The following is a 22,831-nucleotide window of genomic DNA, read 5'->3' as shown; positions in this document are numbered from 1 at the left end:
TGCACCTTCATAATGATTTCTAGATTTATGTATCAAATATATGTTTGTATTTTGTTAAATAGAGAAACTTTAAATGATATTTGTACCATTGTGGAATATTTTTAATCTAGTCTTTGCTTCTACTATATCATTTAAGTGCTGAAACATTAGCCATATAGAATAAAGGCTCTTTTAAATAGTCTCTTAATTTTATTCTAAGTGTGTTTATATTTCTGTGTAGTGACCACATAGCCCCATGAGACCAGTAATACTAATATTACCAGGTGATAATGTAAGTTGTTTTCCTGAAAAACTTAATGAACATACTGCTTTTCTGCCACAGTTCTCACTAAGGAACCATAATTTTTGGATTTTGCTTTAAAATATTAGTGCTGCCTTTGCAGCTCATGGTATATAAGGATACTTTTATCTTTTGATTATACATCTTTATATGTGATTGATTCTGTTTGCCTTTTTTCTTTTCTAAGTTAAAGAAATTAAGAATCTGATAGCACTTTGTTTTTAAGGAAAGATAAGAAGATCATGATTTTATTTTCTTACATTACTCCTCTCTAACATCCAAATTGTTATCTTTTTAAAAAATCTTTGCTTCTTGTAACTCAGATATTAAGACAAGTGATTAAAATAGTGTGAAGTTTTATGAGGTTTTTAGAACCATCATTTCATTAGTTATAGGACTGATTTAACTGAGTGGAAAATCCAACTAAATCTTTTTATATTTTTCCATGGATGCTTGCCCACTGGAGGGTGTAGTATGTATTGGAGTGTTTTAAGAGGTTTTCCTTTTTTACTAGAAATTATGAATTTGTTTACTTGAGACACTCCAAACTTATTTTCTGTGACTTTATTATTGATTTACAATAGTAACTTTAAAAAATTTTAGTTCAGGATGAAAAGAACAAATAGTTACCCTATTTACCCAAAGATTATTCTTTTTCTCTCGTATGTTTTCCTTCACTTCAGTTATGAAGCATAATATTATATGTAGGTCTTTGTTACCTCTGTTGAAAAATCTCTACAAAGAGATCAGGCCCTTCCTTTACTACTCTAGAATGCGTATTTTAACCTCTATACCTGAGGAAGGACCTAGAATTAAAACAGAAATGAAGTTTAGACTTTCTGCTTAATGATTGCAAGATACTAAAACTGAATTTGGCCAATTAGAACATGTTTTGGCATCAGAGTTGAATTTATTTATGCTGCTCATTCTACTTTCTTGTTTTCGAAATTATCTATCCTACACAAATGGGAAACCAACAACCTAAGAACATTTTACAAGATGTTTATGATTTGTTGCTTCTGCATGGGAAACTTTCTATATAGAAGTGAGAATTTAGCATTTCAGAGTCTTTGTATCATTATCTTTTCAGAATCCTTCATCTCAGTTTTGTTGCTTTTATGCAGGAAATCATGCTCATGTTGTCCAGAAAGTTATTTAGGAGATGATTTCAAATAAAGATATGGTTGCTTTTTAAATGTTTAAATCCTTCATATTTAACATTATGTTCTGGTTTAACATTGTTCATTTCCTTTGCTCTCAGAAGGGAAAATATGTGTGAAGGAAATTTTTTTGTCATTTAGCGTGAGAAACCAAAGAATACTATATTATTAATTGTGCCCATTTTAACATTTTAGAAAGCATCTCCAGCTAAAATCCAAGAAAACTTAAAGTCCTTTTCAATTTGCTAGCTAGTTATTTCTTTTCTTAAAAAACTATTGTAGAAATTTTTGTTCTTAAATATAAAGTCATTCATTGGACATACAGTGACAGCTCTCAAAATTATTTCTGTGCAGTTCATGAAAAACAACTTGTTAACTTAAGGTTAAGCAGATATTTGTAGCATTTGTGAAAGCTGTCCTTTGGTTCATTGTTAGCATTTTGCTTCCAAAATATGTAGCCACAAAGGGGTAAAATACTGATGGAACACAAGATTGAGCTCTTAAGTGAATTTAAGCCTTGTTTTTGTCTTCAGATAATAAAGCTGTTACCACGTTGTTTTTGGTTTTTTTTTTTTTTTTTTTTAAGAGGGGGCTTGAAACAAGTCTTTGATGTTAGGAGAGCTGTAATGATATTTTCCTTTTCTTCCATGTGGGTGAGCATTTTGGCTCTCCCCCTTGTGTCTTAAATCAGTCGCATGGCAATGGGAGTCCATATATGGTACTTTGACAGAAGTGGTTAATAAGTCAGCTCTTCTGTTAAAATAACATTTAGTATTATAATTTGGGTTCCATTAATGTGTGTGGTAGAATAAGGAGATGTGGACAAAGGCTCTGACTCTATCCATTGTTCCTAAAATCTACTTACATTTACTTTCTTTTGAGGGGCCTATTTTAAACAATTTGATATAAAGTAGAATGATTTAGGAAGTATCTACAAACATAAATTGGTTTGGTAAGACAGAGTGTTTAATTTATTGAGCCTTTGGAAAAAATAGTTTTTATTGAATTTAGCTAATTTAAAAGAAAATATTTTTTAAGTTAGTTTTTATAACTAACTTCAGGGTATCTTTGAAATGAGTGTAGAATGTTTTGGTGTGGTACACAGAATTTTTAGGCTAGAAATATTGCTGTCTTTTATCTCTCTCTAACATAAGCAATTAAAAAATTATTTGTAATTATATTCGTTGCTAATTTCTGAAATGGAGTTGAAGTAACTATGCGTTTGGGGTACGTTTCCTTTTGAAACTAAAGTATCTTACACAGTAGAATATCATGTATTTTTAAGAGAGAAACATTATTGTATCTCTTGTTTTTTGTTTGACCTCAAAGTTAGACTATAGATTTTTTTTGAGTATTCTTGGCATTCCCATACAAGACAGATTCACGCTTTCTTCAGTAAATATTTATTTAGGGCCTGCTTAGTGCCAGGCACTGTTAGGTACTCAGAACGCAGCAAAGATAGTCACTGTCTTTGCCCTTAAGCACTTCATAGTCTGGTGGAAGAGACAGGCAAAGAAATCAACAATTACAGTATAGTCTAGTAAGTTCATACAGGAGGTGTGGGAACACAGTAGAATATTAGGAATAAGAGTTTAAAATTTTTTTCTTAAAGAAGTGATGGTTCAATTGAATCTTAAGGATAAATATGAAGCCTACTCAGGTGGAGGATAAAGTGGAGGCGTTATGAAAGGGGGCATGACGCATGTAAAGGTATGGAAACATGCAGGCATGGTGTAATGGCGGAACTGTTAGTAAAGTATGCCTGGAAGCTGGGTGGGTGTGAGGAAGCAGCAAGAAAGACCCGAGGAGTATTTATTCATTCAGCATATTTATTGTGATAGTGACGGTAATGTGGCCAATGTACAATAAGGAGTTTACATTCTTGCAGGGAATACATATGTTATTGTTCCTGTGAAAATATATAGGCAAAAGTCAGATTGTGCTTACTGCCAGACTTTTTAGGGGGTTCAGATTTTCAATGAGGACACACTGATAAAGGTAAACCTTGGGAATGATGGGGCTGGAGCCATGTGAAGAGCAGATACGTGGTATCCAGGTGAAAATGATGAGGATTTAACTAAGGCTGTGGCAGTTGGGTTCAAGAGGAAGGGAATGTATTTGAAAAAGAATCAAAAGGACTGGTGACTGATTGCTATCTGGGGTTTACTGGGACTATGGCTAGGCGGTTCAAGTAGGTAGAAGGTGACATCTTGGATTCTTCTCACATCTGGCAACTAGTTGAATGTTGTGATTAATCAGAAATGGAATACAGAGTTAAGGAACACTGTGGGTAGGGATGGAGAGAAAGGTTGAGCTAATCAGATTAACTTTTGCCACTGATTTCTGGTATCTTTTCAGATGGACAACTTTTCAGTGGGTGGTCAGGTATACGGAGGATTCAAGCCTGAAGAAAGAAGCCTAGGTTAGAGGCATAGATTTGGGAATCACCCATGTGTAAGTAGAAGCTTAGGTGTGAGTTTTGATTTCATTCAGGGAGTGTGTATAGTTGAAAAGAAGAGTACCAGGGCTGGAATTATGGAAATGTCGATATTCAAGGATTGGGTAGAAAAGGATCATCTGATGAAAAAGGTTGAGAGGAACTGCCAGAGATGAAAAAAAATCAAGAGAACGTGTTGTCACAGAGGCTGATAATGGTCAGGAATCCAGTTAGCCAGGGACTGCAAAGTTTCCTTCCTAAGCCTGTGTTACATGTTGCACTAGGCAGTTTATTCAATGCAGTTCTGAACTAAGACAGTTCTTGCGAGCAGTTTAACCACTTGTTAGTGTAAGGTTTCTAAATTTATAGATTTGAGACTAATGAAGGTACTCACTTTAATAGCAGGAATTCCAGCTTGTCCTGTCATAGTGTTTGTGCCAGGTAAGAAAATTCTTGTTTTGTTTCATAATGCTTTGGATTGGGAGGCTTTGTGCTCTGATGCCTGCTTAATGGGGACTATGAAGTTGATGAGGGTTCTTTCAGGAGCATTGTCCTGTGAGGGCGTTTTTTTCAAGTGCTCTTTCACATGGAAGACCTACACTGGTTGTGTGTGTGTGTGTGTGTGTGTGTGTAGGCAGAATGACAGTAGTAACAACCAAGGGCAAAGAAAACAAACAAACAAAAATTTAGAAAACCTTTATTTAACCCCATGGCAGAATATAATACAATAGAAATATGTGTTTTATTTAGAGATGTGAAAATGAGATATAGGTATCAATTCCTTTTTAATGTATAAGGAAAGCCTGCTGAGTGAGTACAGCCAGTTGAACAGCTAGGGCACCTGGCTGAGAACCTGGTACATTGTTGGAAACAGTAGGCATTTAATAAAAAGTTGTCAAATAAATATACCAGCAGTCAGTCTGTAGGCTTACCATTGACCCGTTCTTGTGTAGTTTGCTTCAGTAAGATTATCTGAACAAATCTGATTCCTTCTCTCAGAAAAAAATTTTAAAATTTTTAATCGTGATTTAAAAAATAACATAAAATTTGTTGTCTTAACATTTTTAAGTGTACATCTGGTAGTGTTAAGTATATTCACATTGTTGTATAACAGAACTTCAGAACTTCTCATCCTGCAGAACTGAAAATCCGTATCTGTTAAGCAGCTCCTCTTCATTTCCTCCTCACCCTTCTACCAACCCCTGCTTTCTGTCTCTGAATTTGCTACCTTAGATCTCTCGTTTAAGTGAATTCATACAGTATTTGTCTTTTTATGCCTGGCTTATTTCCCTTAGGACAGTGTCTTTGAGGCTCATTCAGGTTATAGCGTGTGACAGGATTTCTTTCCTTTTTTGAGGCTAACTCATATTCCGTTGTATGTATAGACCACGCAATATTTATCCATCCAACAGTGAACACTCGGGTTGCTCCCACCTCTTGACTATTGTGAATGATGCCTCTATGAACATGGGTGGGCCTTGAGACCCTGCTTTCAGTTCTTTGTGGTATAAACCCAGAAATGGGATTGTGGAATCCCATGGGAGTTCTATTTTTAATTCTTTGCATCTCTCGGAAGTATGACTCACAAGAAACAGGCAAGTTAGCAGCAAGACTTGATGCAGAAAGAGACTGATTTGGGGAAGGTGGGGATGGGGAAGGGCCTTGTACCAACTGAAGCTTTACAGTTAGAAGAATATAAACTATGAGGTATGGAAGGAGGCAGGATGGTGTCTAATGAGTAGAATGGATGCAGGGACAGAGACACATAACCAGGAGAAAGAAAAATGGGCTGGAACAAGTGGCTGGGCCCCAGCTTCATCTCCTGAGCTCTCTGATAGCTGGTGCTTGATTTTCTCCTGGGTTCCCATGGATATGTAAACTTTGCAGTAAACCCCCTCTTCCTGTAGAAACTTTTGATTGAATTTTTATACTTAGCAACTAAAATGACCCTGATTAGAACAGTAGTAGCAGCAGAAAGAGCTGCAGCAAATCTTGCCCAAAAAATAACTGCTAAAAATTTTTATCACACTTTAAAACTATATCTAATTGAGGTGAGCCACTTCAGGACTTTCATTTTTTTTCTCAGCCTCTTATTTGACATGTGGTAAATGAAGATTTAGTAATCTCCAAAAATTAGAGGCAGATAGTTGACTTTTTTGAAGGGACAACCGTTGCATTTGGAAGAGAAGAATCAGCATGTCAGTTTTGATTTAGATTGAATCAACCATCACAGAATCATTTTTGAATCATTATGTTCACCATTATTTGTGTTTATTGTTACGTCTATTTGTCAGACACTTTCTACATGCATGTCTCCACTCACGATTTCATTTTGTTGCAAATCTCACGTGGTAATCAGATGTTATTATCATCTCCATATTCAAGTCAAGCTGAAACTTAGGTGAAATGGACCTTTTGCTATGTGGCTCACTCTAAATGGGAGAATGACAGAGTGACAATGTCCAGAGGGGACAGCCACTGTTCAGTTGCTGTCTTTCTCACCACAGAGAATGTAGGCCCCGCGTTGCCAATAGTATAATTTTTAAGAGAAATTAGAAATCTCGATTTGAGTATGAAATTTCCCAATTTTTAAAACGTGCTGGGCAAACAAGGTATATCCACAGGCTGGATGTGGCCAAAGGGTCACCAGTTAGCAACTTCTGATCAAGTACAGTGCCATTATTTTACAAATGGGACACTGAGAGGTGAAGTGAGCTGCCAGTGTCACACAGCAAGTCAGTGCTTTAGCTGGGAATCAACATGCAATACGTATTCCTTCCATTATTTCCTTAAAATCACATTGGATTACAAGTTACCAGAGCCTTTCTTCAAGTTTTTCAGAAAAATTGACGTGTGTAGCCGAGGAAATGAGCTAGTGAATGATGGGATGGGTTAACTATTGATTTTTGAAATGAATTTAAAAATTGCTTACTTCCTTGATATATCCTGTTGAAAACTGATTGATAGTCGTAATGCTAATGATTTCGGCATAAACGTTTATAAATACTTGCTTTTCTTTCTGCTGATTGCTTTTGCTTAATGATTTTATAAAGAGCTTTAAACAATGTAATTTCAGGAATGAAATTTCTAAGGAAAAAAAGAAAATAATCTCCAAGTTTCAGAGTAAAAGGGTGAGAATATTAGAGTGGAAACTCTGGGAATATAAGCCAATTGATAACTTCTTCTGTGACCATTTAACCTTCATTAAGAAAAATCATCACACAAGGGTTTGTAGGTTTTGAAGAGAGGAGGTCTTTCCTCTTGTATTTGTGATTATAGTTGATGGGAGAAGACAGAAACAGTAGCCCGACTATCTCAGTACCATTTTTAGAACAAATTGTCTACTTTGTAATTAGCTGAGGAATAATCAGCTAATTAAATGCCCATAGCTAGCCTTGATCTCTAGTGCTTAATTAAGTAGGACAGAGACACTCAGCAGAGGAGACCCTCAAGGTACTTCTAATGGAAAAAAAGATCTAGAATCAGTCTGAGTGATACAATAACTTTGAGACAGTAGTAGGGAGATTATTTAGATAATATGTTAGCTATCTAATGATTTTTATTGTCTAAAGTCTTTTATCTTGTTCTGAATTAATATGGTATTTCCTATGCAGCTGTGTAAATTTACTATTGCTTATTTTTGATAGTGAAGGTTATAAATTTTTGTTCTGGGTCTTATATAATCCATAGATTCCCATTCTTTACCACCAAATGAACAAATTATCACATAGTGACAGACACCCCAGATTGAAATATATAATATCAAGAGAATGAGAAGACAAGCCACAGACTGGGAGAAAATATTTGCAAAAGACACATCTCATAAAGGACTTTTATCCAAAATATACAAAGAATCTTCAAAACTTAATAAGAAAACAAACAACCTGATTTTAAAAATGGGCCAAAGACCTTAATAGACATCTCACCAAAGAAGATACAGAATACACATAAACATATGAAAAGATGCTCCACATCACATGTCATCAGGGAAGCACAGATTTAAATGAGATGCCATTACACACTTTATTAGAATGGCCAAATCCAGAGCACTTACAGTACCCACTGCTGGCTAGGATGTGGAGCAACGGGAACTCTCATTCATTGCTGGTGGGAATGCAAGATGGTAAAGTCACTTTGGAAGACAGTTTGGTAGTTTCTTAGAAAATTAAAAATACTCTTACCATATGATCCAGCAATCATGTGCTTCACTATTTACTCAGAATAATTGAAAACTAGGGGTGGGGATGGGTGGTGGTAGAGCACGTGCTTAGCATGCATGAGGTCCTGGGTTCAATCCCCAGTACCTTCATTAAAAAAATGATTAAAAAAAAAGAGTTGATAGCTTATATCCACATAAAATTCTGCTTACGGAGGCTTACTGCAGTTTTATTCACAATAGCCAAAATTTGGAAGCAACCAAGACTTCCCTCAATAGGTGAATGAATAGATAAACTGTGGTACATCCAGACAGTAGAATATTATTCAATGTTAAAGAGACATGAATTCTCAAGCCATGAAAAGACATGGAGGAACCTTAAACACATATTCCTAAGTGAAAGAAGCTAATCTGAGAAGGCTACATACTTTTTGTACATACATAATTTTAACTATGTGACATTCTGGAAAGGCAAAACCATGGAGACAGAAGATTAGGGATTGCCAGGAATTGGGGGTGGTGGGAAGGATGAATAAATGGAGCAGAGAGGATTTTTAGGGCAGTGAAAATATCCCATATGATACTATCACTATGGGTACATGTCATTATACATTTGTCCAAATCCATAAAATGTACAACATCAAGGGTGAACCCTAATGTATACTTCAGATTTCAGGTAATTATGATGTATCAGTGTAGGTTCACCCTTGGTAACAAATGTCCCACTCTGGGTGGTCGGGGGATGACAATGGAGGAGGTCATGCGTATGTGGGGATAGGGGATATGGGAAATCTCTTTACCTTCATCTTCATCTTGCTGTGAATCTAAAACTGCTTTAAAAATCGTCTTTTTTTAAAAAAAGAAAACATGTGCCATATTGTCTATCTCTCTCCCCACCACTCAGGGTAAGCAGTTTTCTTAGGGTTTAACTGGCACATTGAGCTCATATAAAGTAATAATTATAGCACATTGACAACTTCTGTTTTTCCTGTTTCTTTCCTGACATAATGTACTTGCTGCTAAGCAAATGAGATTCCATAATAATAAATACCTTGATATTTTCTCTGTAGGAAAACATCTCCAATTTTATAACAGGAGTCAATAAAAAAATTATAACAGGGACTTTCATAGCCAGTAACCACTAAAATGCTATTTTAGTATATTTTTTGTATATATATATATTTTTTTATTGAAGTATAGTCAGCTTGCAATGTTGTGTCAGTTTTAGTATATTTATTATATTACTGTATCCACTTTATCTGTATTTAGAAAGCAACTTTGAAAATATGTAAATTCTATAACTCTGTAAAATGCTTGGACTAAATAATGTTTTTACTCTAACTTTTTAGAAAATCCCACTTAAAATAATTTTATATTCTTTAACACACTGAATTTCAGTTTTGTATGAGTTAACATAAGTATTCAAATAAAGGAAACTCCTCTGAAGTTGAGGAAAAGGTACTCTGTGATTATTTAATGGTAAATAGTGTCCTTAGAGTAAATTAAGTTTTTCAGGTGGAATATATCACCCTTTGAGATCCTGTTTTTGCTTTTTCTCATTTCATTTAATTGAAGTGAATCTGTCCAATCAGTATATGTTGTTTACATAGTGTCTCTTTTTACAGTAACAATGTACAATAATAACTGTGGCCTTAACTTATTCCTCTAATTACACTTTCTTTGAGATTCATGAGAAAAATGAATAGCTCTTTAAAAAAAGATTGCATCCATTTCTATTGTCCACTAAGTATTATACTCATTTTAGATATAACTGCTAAACTCTCAAAACTTAACCTGAAAGCTTTATTTTCCGATGTTTTAGGAATTATAGTAAAGAGGTGTTACACACAAAACTTGTGTGAGATATGACTATGATGCCAGTAGTCCTAAAAGCTTATTTTTAGATCTTTAAACTAACCTTCCAAGAGTTGAATTTCCTATTTTCTTAAATTAGGAATTGTTTGAAGACATGCAGGTTCTTTAGCAATTATAAATGTTATACTTTGGCTGAATTATTTTATATAATTGCTTTTATAGAATTTCTCTTTAGTATTAATCCATAGGCCTACTTTGAGACACAGAAGAAATTATGAAATTTGTTGTTGTAATTCTGTTAGGAGTATTTTTGAGGATGTAGTCTACCATTTCACAAAATGGCCTTTTTTATACTGATCCAGAGTGAAAATTTCCTTCAGGTCTGAATTCAGGAAAAAGCATTTTAGTTTTTATTATGCGTATGCACACACACACACACACACACACACACACACACACACGTTCCTCTGCTCAAGAGGTTTCAACTTCAGGACTTTGCTGGGTATGAAAACCTACCTGTTGTGAGGGGGCAGTGGGTGGGGGAAGAAGTATGTCAGCTCTGTTAGTTACTAGTAGGTGATATTAGCAGTTGCTTCTGTAGTTAAAAATTTGCACATGTGATTAAATGGACTTAATGATACACCTTTGGAATCTGATCTGCTTCTAAGTAGAAGAGCCTCTATACTGTGTCAGAACCAATAATAATATCCACTTTACTTTGACTGCCAGGAACTGTGGAGCCAAATTTATGACCTACTTAATAACAATTCTCTGTATATTTCTGTGCACTAACTTTACCCTTTATTCGCCACTTATTTAATAATTTTATGACATATTTCTTATCAGCTGACACAAATCTTTGATAGTGTCCCCTAGCGCAGGAATAGTATCTGTCTTAATCACCCTCATGTCTACGTACCTGGCACATAGGTGCTCAGTTAATATTTGTTCCATTTTTTTTCCCTGCAATGGTCCTTGTATTTATTTTAAAGATAGTGGAAGGGCATCTGTTTTAGCTTTACTAAAGAAAAGAGTTCAAGGCAGATTAGTTCTTAAACTGATTCTATCCTCGCAGCCCCACTTTCTGGTATAAGCATGTGATCTTAGAGAAGATAATGACTAAAGGGAATGTAATTTACTTTGGGAGGATCTGGGAGACTCATAACTTGTCTCTTATTCCTGGCCCAAAGTTGATAAGCTCAGGTTGAGTACGATAAGGAAGGCACTTTAGGGAATAAGAACAGCCTGATGAATGAGAAGAAACCTCTGGCTGCCTTCACCTTCGACCTTAGTATTTCGGTAGCTGCGCCACATTTAAGAAAAGAAAAAGATCGAAATCAAGTCAAAACTATTCTCAGCTAGTTTGTAAAATCTGGTTGTTAAACATTAGCTTTAATTCAAAAAATATTATCATTTCTCTGAGGAAGAACAGTGAAAGGCATTGAGAGGTGTCCCTGGCTTTAAAATACTTTGTATGAAGAGCTGCCTTGTGTTGAGAGAGAGCCTTCAAAGGCAGATATGGAATTCAAATTGGAAAATTTTCTGTTGACTAAAATCAGGATTATCAGTGGCATGGAATTATCATGACTCACTGAACTCCATTTAACCTGAAGTTGTAGTCATTTGAAACTTGCTGTTATTCCCCCAGAGTCATAGTGGACTTGCCATTGAACGCAGAGTTCTCTAACCTTGGCTTACAGGGGCAAAAACCCAGTCTGTTTCATAATCTGCAGTCTGGGTTTTAAATATTGTACTTAAAGTGGGACAGAAGGATGAGACTTAAGCCAGAGGAAGAAACATGTTTCTTGATTGTCTTTGCCACATGCTGCTTTAATCGTAGGTTTGGAGTCTGTTAGATCAGAGTTGGAATCTTGGTACTATTACTTCTTTATTTTGTAATATAGGGCAATTTCTCTGACCTTTTGGAGCCTCTGTTTATTTACTTAAAAATATGAGAATCACAATACTTCTCTTGTTTGGGTGTTTGTGAAGATTAAATGAGATAAGCTGTGTAAAAGCATCTGCAATATATCAAATACATAGTAAGTTTTTCAGTCAGTATAAGTTTATGTCCTTCCATCCTTCTTTTCTCCTTTAGTTTTGTAAGGACTGCTTTCTTTATTCTTACTCATACCAGACTGCACAAGGTTGGAAAGTGCTAGATAAATATGTCTTTACTATGGTGTGTTCTAGTAACAGAGAGTAGATAGGTTGTCTTGGATTCAATTCCTTACTGCCAGATCTCAGCAAGAAGGGTTTTCTTTTCTAAATTTAATGTTGATATTTTGCATTTCAATATCAGTTGTCCAGAGTTGGATAGAGCATGTGTCCTGTGCAGGTTTTCTAGGTTTTTTTTTTTTTAATCTTAAATTTCCATTGGTATTGGATTAAATATATAGATTTAATCCTTGGAAACTACAGCATCAGTAGCATTACTTTGTGGCTTTGGAAAGGGAATAGTTTAGCAATTTTAATCTTTCTAATGAGATCCAATTAGTAGCATAAAATCTGCTGGATCACACATTGATCCACTGTGTTAAAATCTTGGATTTTTCTTTACTAAGATAAGAGCTCACTAATGTGGATACTTCCTTCGATTTTGTACTCTGTTCTTGAAAAGTTTTGTGCTTGAGACTTATTTTGATTTATTTGCAAAAATAAACAAAGCTGACTTAATATTGATGGCTCTGAATTCTACTTTTTAGTTTTCATACTTTCTCTGGAGGATGTAATATTTTAAATTAATATAATAGTTATAGTAATACGTTTATAGAGTAGGGGGTATAAATGGTCATTTTTTAAAAAAAAGGTATTCATGCACATCTTAACTGCCATGACTTTTAGCCAAACCAGTATTTTCAAAAAAGCTCTGTCTATCCTGATTTGCACAAATATTTTTATAAACATTTCCACCAAGCAGTGAATGAAGCCCTGAGAGTCACTCTGACAATCTGAAGGCTCCCGTAGGAGAGACATTGAGAGTAGTATTTGCGTTTTGGAAATGCACAGGGTGTGCTCCTGTTGGTAGATAGGCTTTTGCTTTTAGGGCAGTTCAGCCTAACGATTGAACAAATTGCTTCTGTTTGAAACTTGTAAAGCAAAAACAGAGGTAATCACAGTACAATTTTTGCTAGAACATCTGTTGTGTTGGCTCACCAGATCAGAGAGTTTAAATATGAAAAAGGTTTTCAAGTTATTTTAAAAATCCCTCTTTGCAAAGAAATTGATACCTTGATACCTGTGGGATTAAGACAGCTTTTCACCTCTTTGTGGCCTGGCATAATCAACAATACTTTTGGCTTCGGAACTGGGAGTATGCATGTGAGAGTCTGGGTGAGTTTGTGTGCGTGAGCAGGTAATGTGTGGGTACAGGCCTGTGTGTGGAATATTACGTGTATGTTCATAGATGTGAGAGTACATTTGGGTTGGAGGTGAGATAAAAAAACTGGAGTGTTGTCTTACTGTTAATAAAACTTCAGTGTTGATATAATTATATGGATAGCAGAACACTCTTATTCATTCATTCATCTTTTTCTAGTTATTGCTAATAATAAGTGGGCATTATGCTTTTGTAGGATGGTTCTGAAGCTTGGCAGTATTCTGTGGTCCAGTTATTATAAGATGATACTGTGAGATGTTGGGGGACTATCTCATATTTTTTAGACCAAGTGATGTTGAAAGGTCACAGTTCGGCAAATGAGGCAGATCTGATCTGATATCTCAGTTTTGCCACTTAGTAGGCTCGTCATGCATAGAATAGGGATAATGATGGTTTTTCACTGGATTCCTGAGACACGTAAGATGATGTTTGCAAAGTACTTTTTCATATTGCCTGTCATATAGCAAGCACTCAATGCAAGTTCTCTTCTGTGGTTTTTAAAAATAAATAATATTTGACAGCTTAAAAATTTTTTGAATATTTGAAATAAAATACAAATAAATTTCCACAGTAGCTTCTTGGGGAGTGGTAGTGCTTTCTGCACCTTGGGAGATACCTTGATAAGAGTACTGAATATTGCTTTATTAAAGGGTTCTCGTATTCTTTATTTAGTTGTATAAACCATATTAAGCAAATTTAGGTATAATAGCTGATTATTGTTTTTGAAAAGCTTCAACATTTTTATAATGAACCTCCCTAAAATAGAAGTTACTCTATGTAATTTGTATGTCATAACTTACAAATAAATTCAATTTGGAAAAAATGTAGAGTTTCTATCAGATAATATACCACCAGTTTGGGGAAAATGACGTTACTGTAGCATGTTATTAAGATGAACTTAAAATCCCATTAGATAACCAGTATTTTCATGTTTCTGAGGTTAATTGGCTGCATTCAGTTATAGATTATGAATGGTCCCACCTGCATAATCCACCAAGCTATCAGGCAGAAAGACCAATAGTTCACAGGATTGATTGACCTTGTCAGTATAACAGAAACACTTACAAATAAAATTCTCTTTGCCAACAACATTGCAAATGAAAACCCCAGAAAAAACTGTTATGTCCTGTAACTGTCCTGGAATGCTGTGATTCAGTTAGCAGACTGTGGGTCTGAAGGTGGGTCTTGGTGGGTGGGAGTTGGGGGGAGGGAAATGGAAAGGATAGGAGGGAGAATTTTGGAGGAAAATTAATCAGGCGAAATGTTAGGAACACAGTTTTAGAAATGATTTTAACCATCTTGAGTCTCCAAAAAGTAGTTTCTGTGAATCTCTAAAAATAGTGCCTTCAAGTTGGTTTTTTTTTTTTTTCACCCTTCCTGTTCTGTATCTCAAGGCCTTTTGTGTAGTTTTGATAGTCATTGGCAGTGAGTTCTTTTCTGAACACTAAGAGCACATCTTTGACAGAGCACAGTACTGTAATAAGGATGAAACATGTTTGTTATCCTACAGTTTTGCTTTATTTGCATGTTTTACCACTATAAGACAAGTATTATCTAGGGCACCATAATATTCTTGATTCTAAAATAGCTTTCTGATTTTGTTTGTTTGTTGTTTGATATAGGTTTGGATTTGTGCCGGAGTAGGGGAAGGGAGGAATGTTGGGAAAACACAGAATGAGGGAGAACAGTCACTCCATGACAAATTTTAACAATTTAGTTTTTTTCTCTCTCTTTTTTTGGGAGGCAGGCGGGGGGGTAATGATGAAGACCTTGTATTTTATTAAAGAATCCTCAAAGCAGTATATCAATCTTTCTTAAAGAATGCACGTGTTTTCAAATGCTTTAGGAAACTCAGTGAACCAATATCAGGCCTTGGTCTTTAAAGAAAGGGGAAAAAAAAAAGGAACCTTAGCTTAAAACTCATTTTGGGTAACATGGATCTCCAAAATCAGCGCTGAGAAATTGTGCAGCACGTATCAGCCTTCCTTGTAATACTGTAGGAGGGTCATAACATTCCTGCTTCAGTTTCTTTTTTAAAAAGACATCTTTTACATTGTAAGAAAAAGACAGTCAAATTGTTAAATGGGCTTCAAAAATAGTAATTAAAAAAAAGATTTAAAATGGAAAGAATTGATGGTATATTTCACCTAGAGTAAGAAAGACAATGTGTAATAAGGGATTTTGTGGTTTTACAGCTCAGTGCATGTGTTTGAAAGCTGTTCTCTCAGCAACGTGGGTGGCAGGTTATGCTACCATATAATGTATTGTAGTTGGCTCTCCACACTTGTCAGGGTTAGTGTTCAACCATTCGGAAAATTTTCCCATTGTTCTATCATGTGAACCAAGACTAGTGTTGAATTCCCAATAACTTTCAAAAAAAAGGTTTAATTAGAAAGTTTGGAATTTGATTACATCTAATTGTTTTAATACAGTCCTGTATATTTTAGTATTTTATCTATTATTGCAATTATTTTTCAGACAGAAAATATCAGAATCAAAACTTCATCTTACCCTTTTTTAAAATAGTCCCTGTTTCACAGAAATTTGTATACTGAATCTTGCCCTTTTTTCTGTCTTAACACTCTATTTCCATCTTAAGCATTTTGCTTTAGATGGACCATGGCTCTTGGCAGCTAGTGGATTTTTAGCAAATAATACTGTTTCTAGTAAGAGTTGCAGAGAAAAAAAAAAACTTAGTGTGAGGTCCTTGTAAACTGAACCTTTGGAACATTACTTTATTTCTCCTCCCCCCCCCCCCCTTTTGTGCTTCTTCTCTATTTGTGTAATGGTTATAAATTACATCCTTTGAAAAGAAGAATTAAAAAACATTTGTTTTGTTATTTTTGCAGTTGATTTTCTTCTTTACCTGTTTTTTTTTTAAAGATACACAGAGAAATAAGCAATTATGGTATTGAAATTCCATTGTGCCAGCACCTCCAGACCATAATCCAAAAAAAACAGAAAACCGCCTGCTGGGTTGTCTGCAGTATGCTTGTGTGAACATCAGTGTCTGCTGTTCACACATCATTTTTTTACTGCAAGTTCCTCTCGGAATAAAGACTCTGTGTTTTCTGAGTGTAGTGAAACATTTGTTGGTCCTTACATTTTAAATTTCTGAGGAATTCTGTTTATAGGATAAGTTGTCATAGATGTATGTTACACGATTGTTACTGGCACATCAAGAAGGAGAGGAAAGACTTGTATGTTTATGTATTAGAAAATAATGAAAAACTTTAAATGAAATTACGAAGTATTAAAGGTGAGAAATAATGAGCTTTTGTTAAATATATATGAAGGCTTGATTTAAATATTGACTTTTGCCCTTTAAAATCTATTTTATTTATAAAGTAAACTGTATCTTGGCTAGATGAATATAAAAATATCATAAATTTGTCCTGTATTTCAGGACAAGTTAAGATATTTGAAATTCAGATCCTTAACTATGGTGGCTTCTTGACAGTACTGAGTTAGTAAAATTTTTCAATTGATCCTACATAATTACTCTAATAAGGGAAGGTACGAGAAATAGTTCTGAATCTTTTGATTAATTTTTTCACTTTTAATCTTACTCACTTCATTCATTTTTATTCTTATTATGCAGCTGGATATCTTATTACACATAGATAGCAAACTTGCAAAATGTAATCCAGTGTGTTGGCAACCTCAGCTTTTTACTCAGACTCATAAAATATCAAAAAGAGAAAGCCTTTACCAGATTAATAGGGAACTTTAGGTTTAAACTTGGTGAAATAGAAGTTGATGCCTACAGTCTCCCATAAGGTTTATCTTAATCATTCAACATCATTTGTTTTTTTTCCTTAGAAACTTTCCATGTAGAAGTTGGTAAAGGAGTAAATACACATTTTGCCAAAACTGGGTTTTTATTCACTTCAACTATTATTCATCAAGAGAAGATTTCAGGCTGGTTTGCCTCTGGATTTTGCTCTGAGTTTCTTTATCAATTAAAATGCGCTTTTACATTTTACAATAATTGTATGAACCTTTTTATTATGGTTTCTTCTGACTATTAGAATAAGATTGCTGTCTGTCTGAGACCAGTTATTACATTTAGTCGGTAGGTCCTTAGGACAATGATACTTGCTAATCTCTCACATGTTCTCCTCAACTTGCTGCTTATTAGTTGTCTTAATCTTTCTTTCAGTCCTGTAGATGGAAGAGATTATCATCTAAACAAGATATAGTTCACATATGCCTCCAAGAAAGGGGAGTAAAAGCACCACATCCTTAACATGCTAGTTTCTAAGGGCTTACGATGCCCGAGTCTCCTGATTGCCACGAAGCCTAATTGCTCACAGGGCAACCTGGCATGCTGCCATGTCCCCACTGGGCTGTTTGTTGGTGCCTGTGAATAGAACAGAGATGTCTTTGCTTTTTCCACTGTGTCGTCACTGATTGCAGTTGTAGGAAACAAGTTAACATTTTTCTTAAAATGATAGTAATTCACATCAACATGAAGTCAAGCTTCATAATGTCTAAGCAATAAGTGATGGAATTAATTCAGCGCTTTTAAAATTCAGGTAAAATAAAATTCACTGCTTCTTACCCCATGATATTCATTTGTATAATCCACCTTAACGATTCTAGACAACTGTTCTAGATTTGCATAAACACTTTAGAAAGTAAATTATAAGGTTATTGTTCTTTGTACTTTTTGTACTTTTATAAACAGAATCTGTTATATATATGAATTACAGGACCAATGGAAATCACAGATCTTGCAAGCAAAGTGTGTGGGGGACTACTTCAGCTGTTTTGAAAAACCTGTTACTGAGAATTCTAGACATGCTTGCATTTCAATTTTCTGTATAACTAGAGGTGTGTATTGGGTTTTCACCTTCGCTGGACCTGTAGCAAGAACTTCACTTGTTCCCACTGCCATGCTTTACTTCTTGGCAGCGTGACTAACAGGAAACAATGAGTACTGTGGGACTTGCACACAGTTGAGTTACTTTCTTCTTTTCTTCGCAATCTCCTCTAAGAGTTCCACGTCTCTTTAAAGCACGTATAGGATTATACTTGAATTGCAAATATTTATTTCACTTGTACTCATCTCAGAATATATTGTTTTCTTATTTTTATTCCAGAGAGACATACTTAGACTAAAGTTTATTGCTTCTGTGAGGTTCAGAGATTTGGCAGGGAACTTACTTTCAAGTCCTGGCTTCATCCTTCAACAGCTAGGTGACCCTCGGCCAGTTATATAACCTCTCTCTGAACTGCAGGTTCCTTAGCTATAAATTAGGGCTGCAGTGTTGGAATGATTAAAACAAATGTAGGTTAAGTGCCTGGCACATGGTAGCAGCTCACTAAATGACAGCTGAAAGGAGCAAAGCCTTGAAAACCGGTCATATTTTCATAGGCTGTAAAAGTGTACACTATTATGCTTTGAGTTTCAGCTCTACAGAACTATTGGCTATATATGTATATATTTGAGTTGATAAAGGTCCAAGAGCATGGGCTTTGGGGTCATCTGCTGAGGTTTGAGTTCCTGCTCTGCCAGCTTAACCATGAACCTTGGAAAGCTAGTTTCTATGTGCCTCAGTTTCCTTGTGGATAAAATGAAGATGGAAATAGTCTACCTCACAGGGCTGCTACAAGGCTGGGATGACTCAGTACATGTAAAACCCTTAAAACACTGCCTGGCAAAGAGTAAGTGCTCCAAACACATTAGTTGCTGTTAACTGTTATTATCTCGTAGAAGAGGAAAAACCATAAAGCCAGAAAACGTGAATGAAGTAGGTTAATTAAGGGATGTCTCTTTCATCCACTCCTAAATAATTCCCATTACCTTGCTTTCCAGCCCCTTCAGAGCTCCCCATCTCCTGAAAGTGTACTTAGGATTATATTGCAGCCAGATTTCTACTTTTTATTCACTACTGCCATGGAATTGTGATATCCTTGTGGTAAAAATCTTTAGATGTCTTTTGATCAAAAAGTATTTATTCAGTTTGTTGCCTGCTTATAGATCTTGCCTTTGTTAGCTTTTTAACAGTCCTTCTGAAGGCAGCTCAATTATGAAAAGACCTTTTGAAGACTTCACTGATATACTGAACATTTTTTTCTTATTTACTTATGTATTTATTTATTTTTTCTGACTTCATTGAGGTAGTATTGACATACATCATATGTAAGTTTTAAGGTGTACAATGTGATGATTTGATATGCATATATACATTGTGAAATGATTACCACAATAAAGTTAATTAATACCTCCATCCCTCACATAATTACCATTCTGTGTATGTGGTGATAACATTTACGATTACTCTCTTAACAACTTTCAAGTATATAATATATACGTTATTGTTAATTACAGTCACCATGTATACATTAGATTCCCAGAACTTATTCATTTTATGGCTGGAAGTTTGTTCCTTTTAGCCAACATCTCCCCCAGTTCCCCAACTCCCAGGCCCTGGCAATCACCATTGTACTCCCTATTTCAATGAGTTTGGCATTTTTAGATTCCACATGAGAACATAACCATATTTATATTTCTCTAAACTTTTTTTTTAAAAGATAATTGGGTTTCCATGTATCTTTCTGATTCAGTTGGAGTTTTTAAATAAGCAGTTATTCACTCAGTGGTTAAATGATTTATATAAAAAGTATTTTATAGTGATTCTTTGGTATCTTAAATTCCTGATTCCCTGCCTCTTTTCCAGTGGTCTATAATCCAGCAGTAGGCCATCATTAGATGTATTACTGCCATGTGTACTTAAAGGCTGTCTTTAACGTTTCTTTGTTTTGAGTATTTATTTACCAGTAAGATTTATGGTGATAGAATGACAGTATACATTTTAAATTTGCTGTACCTTAAGAATTACTCATGTATGTGAAAAGTCTAAATTTGTAGGTATTTACATAAGGTTTTATCATATCTACCATACATACAAATTCTGTTTCATTTTTGTTCTAGAATAAAAGGTAAATTAATGTAAAATGTAAGTGAAATACGTATTTGTTTATTTTAGAGCTCATTGAACAGTGAATCATAATATATCTGGAATACTAAACACTGGGAAAAAGCTAAGCCTCAAATATGGCGCAAAAAATCCTGCAGGTGTGTGCTGGAGTTTCTGCAGTTTTTTCTGTTGTGTGCTTAGTACTCCCTCCTCCCCAGAGTCCATAAAGCATATGTGTAGTGTATGTGGTATGTAACAGATTTAATGTAAGAAAAGAGAATTTTATGAGCATCCCAGAGCTGGGAATATGCCTTTTCCCTCCCTATCACAGTCCTTTCTGTATCTTTTAGAGGTAACCATTATCCTAATTTCCTTAGTTTTTTTTTTTAATAGTTTACCACCTTTGCATGTATCCCTAAACAATAGATCAGTGCCTGTTTTTGAACTTTTAACTGGTGTAGACTTGGTATTGTCAAATTTTCCCCTTCCTCCTCCTTTTTTTTTTTTTTTGCCAACTTGATGAGTCTTATTCTTTAATTTTCAATTATACTTTTACGTTTTTTAAGTAAAGTTTAACTTTTTATATTTAATTTTTTAAGTTTAGGTGTATGTAGGTGTAAAATACATACATATGTTAGAAGTGTGAGGGCCTGCAGCAGCACTTCCAGCCCCGGTACTCCCCACTGCCCCATACCCCTGGCCTCCTCCTTGGGAGCAACTCTCTTACTCTTTGTTTTTTAGCCCTTTTGGGGTTTTTTGAGGGGGGAGGTATTTGCTCTCATATTCCTAAACGACATATGCACAGACAGCTGTAATAGATATGTGCAATTCTAAATAACACGTGTACATATCTGTATTTAAAGACATGATCTAATGATGTCTTACTATGAAATATCAGCGCTCTGCCCTATAATCCTATTTCTTTTCTCATGCACTTTCCTTCTCTTCATCTTCCTAGTATAGTGTTTCGTGGTATTTGCTAAATCATTATACATGTTTTCACTGTCATGACCATATAAGTATTGGTTTTATACCTACGTCATGCTTTAATTTCCTTTTTAGGCATAATTTTATTTTCCTAGAATTAATGATTGCTTCACTTTTTCCTGAATTTTAAAAATGTTATCAATTATTGATATATCCCTAAATTCTCTGATTTATAAAATGCCTCTGGAAACATACATACTCTCTGGGTTTCACATGTTTTTTCATGGAAACATCCCTCCTGGACCTTGAGTCCAGCTACTGTATCCATGTGTCAGTGGAAGTCCATTTAGAGAAGCAGAGCACCAGTGTCGTGTGTGTATGTGCACATCATGAGTCTGTGTGTATAATGGGGATGGGGTGGTAAATAATAAGAGATTTGTTACAGGGATTCTACCTTAAGCAAGTAGGAGTGGTTAAATAAATTCTGTAAGATTGTTGTTTTAACATCTGATACCGGAGCTTGAGGTCAGGAAGGAAGGGCAGGAAGTCAGAAGTGAAGATGGATGTGAAATGGTGGAGAGCAAGGGCAAGCTGAAACCCGTGAGCACCAACTCGATGAACTGGAATCCATGTCAGTCTCACTGCCTCCGACTTTGGGATGCCAGATCCTACAGAAGGAGCTGACACCCTTCGTCATGGAGCAGACACACGCTCGGCCTATGTGTCCGAGAAGCTGCGGGAGGATCCCGGGGAAGGTGGAACAGTGGTGGGGCTTGCTGCTCCGTGACAGCAGGGTGTGGCAGCAGATAGTGACAACATGTGTGATCCCTAGTTTGGGGATCTCCAAAACTCGTAGACTCACCTACCTTGAATGTAAAAATCAGAATGGCTGCTGCTTCACTTCTGCCCTCTAAATCTTGCATGTAAATATCTCCGCTGTGGCACTGAACTAGGAAGGGAATTCTGGGAGATGTAGTTTAGGTTAGCTAAGTTGGCACATTACAGAGCCACCCAGGTGGCCTTGAGAATGTTTCTCTCAGATGTCTGACCACAGGGCGTAACTGACTGATGGCACCAGCTGCTGCTCTCTGATATCCATCACTGCGTTTGTGCCGAGGAGGCTGTGCTCCCAGTCTTCCGGCAGCCAGTGAGTGAGCACAGCAGAGAGGGGACTCAGGAGTCTTCTGACAGGCAGTCAGGGCTTAAGGGCTTCTTGACAGCCTTGCCAAACTTTTCATGGACCTGCAGTGCAGTCTAGCACATCCACCCAACCTGCCTTCCTTCCCTTGTCTCCTCCCCCGGGGCCAGACCTGCAGTGCCGTCTGGCCGCTCTTCCAGCCACCCCTGGCTCCCTCCCTGTTTTCCTTCACAGATGTTTCCCCTAATAAATTTCTTGTATATCCATGTCTCGGTGTCTGTTCAGAGGGCGTGGACTAACAGCTATCTTCTTAAGACATCCCTTCAACATCATCTTGGGAACTTCCTTCACCTTCTTTTTTGGTAGACTCCTTGTTTCCTGGACCCCAGGTCTTTGTCTTTCTTGATTTACTTCCTCTTTTAGTGAAATACATCCTCCACATGGGAGGTAAAATTATTGAAACCTCTCATGACTGAAAACTTTATTTTAATCTTACCCTTGAGGGATGATTTGGCTGGGTATGGAATTCTTGTTTGGAAATAATTGTTTCATCAGAATTTTAAGCACATTCTTCATTGCCTCATAGTTTTCTGTGTAAATGCCACTTTTTATT

The 22,831-nt window shown here is 35.8% G+C and overlaps 1 protein-coding gene across 3 annotated transcripts in view; it reads left to right on the top strand.

Annotated features, from left to right (window-relative positions):
* The window catches only part of ANAPC10 (anaphase promoting complex subunit 10), a 55,033-nt gene that overhangs the window by 16,441 nt on the left and 15,761 nt on the right, over positions 1-22,831 (top strand). The window contains exon 5 of one of the 3 annotated variants that reach the window (XM_032464282.1): positions 4,280-4,408. The exons of the other annotated variants lie outside the window; for them this stretch is intronic. Within the exon in view, the coding sequence (XP_032320173.1) occupies positions 4,280-4,306 (27 nt within the window). The 3' untranslated portion in view covers positions 4,307-4,408. Of the gene's footprint in view, positions 1-4,279; positions 4,409-22,831 lie in introns of those variants that run through there. 3 annotated transcript variants of the gene reach the window in all.

Source organism: Camelus ferus, chromosome 2 (genome assembly GCF_009834535.1).
Source record: "Camelus ferus isolate YT-003-E chromosome 2, BCGSAC_Cfer_1.0, whole genome shotgun sequence".
Lineage (NCBI taxonomy): Eukaryota > Metazoa > Chordata > Mammalia > Artiodactyla > Camelidae > Camelus > Camelus ferus.
This window is presented reverse-complemented; position numbering and strand designations above follow the sequence as displayed.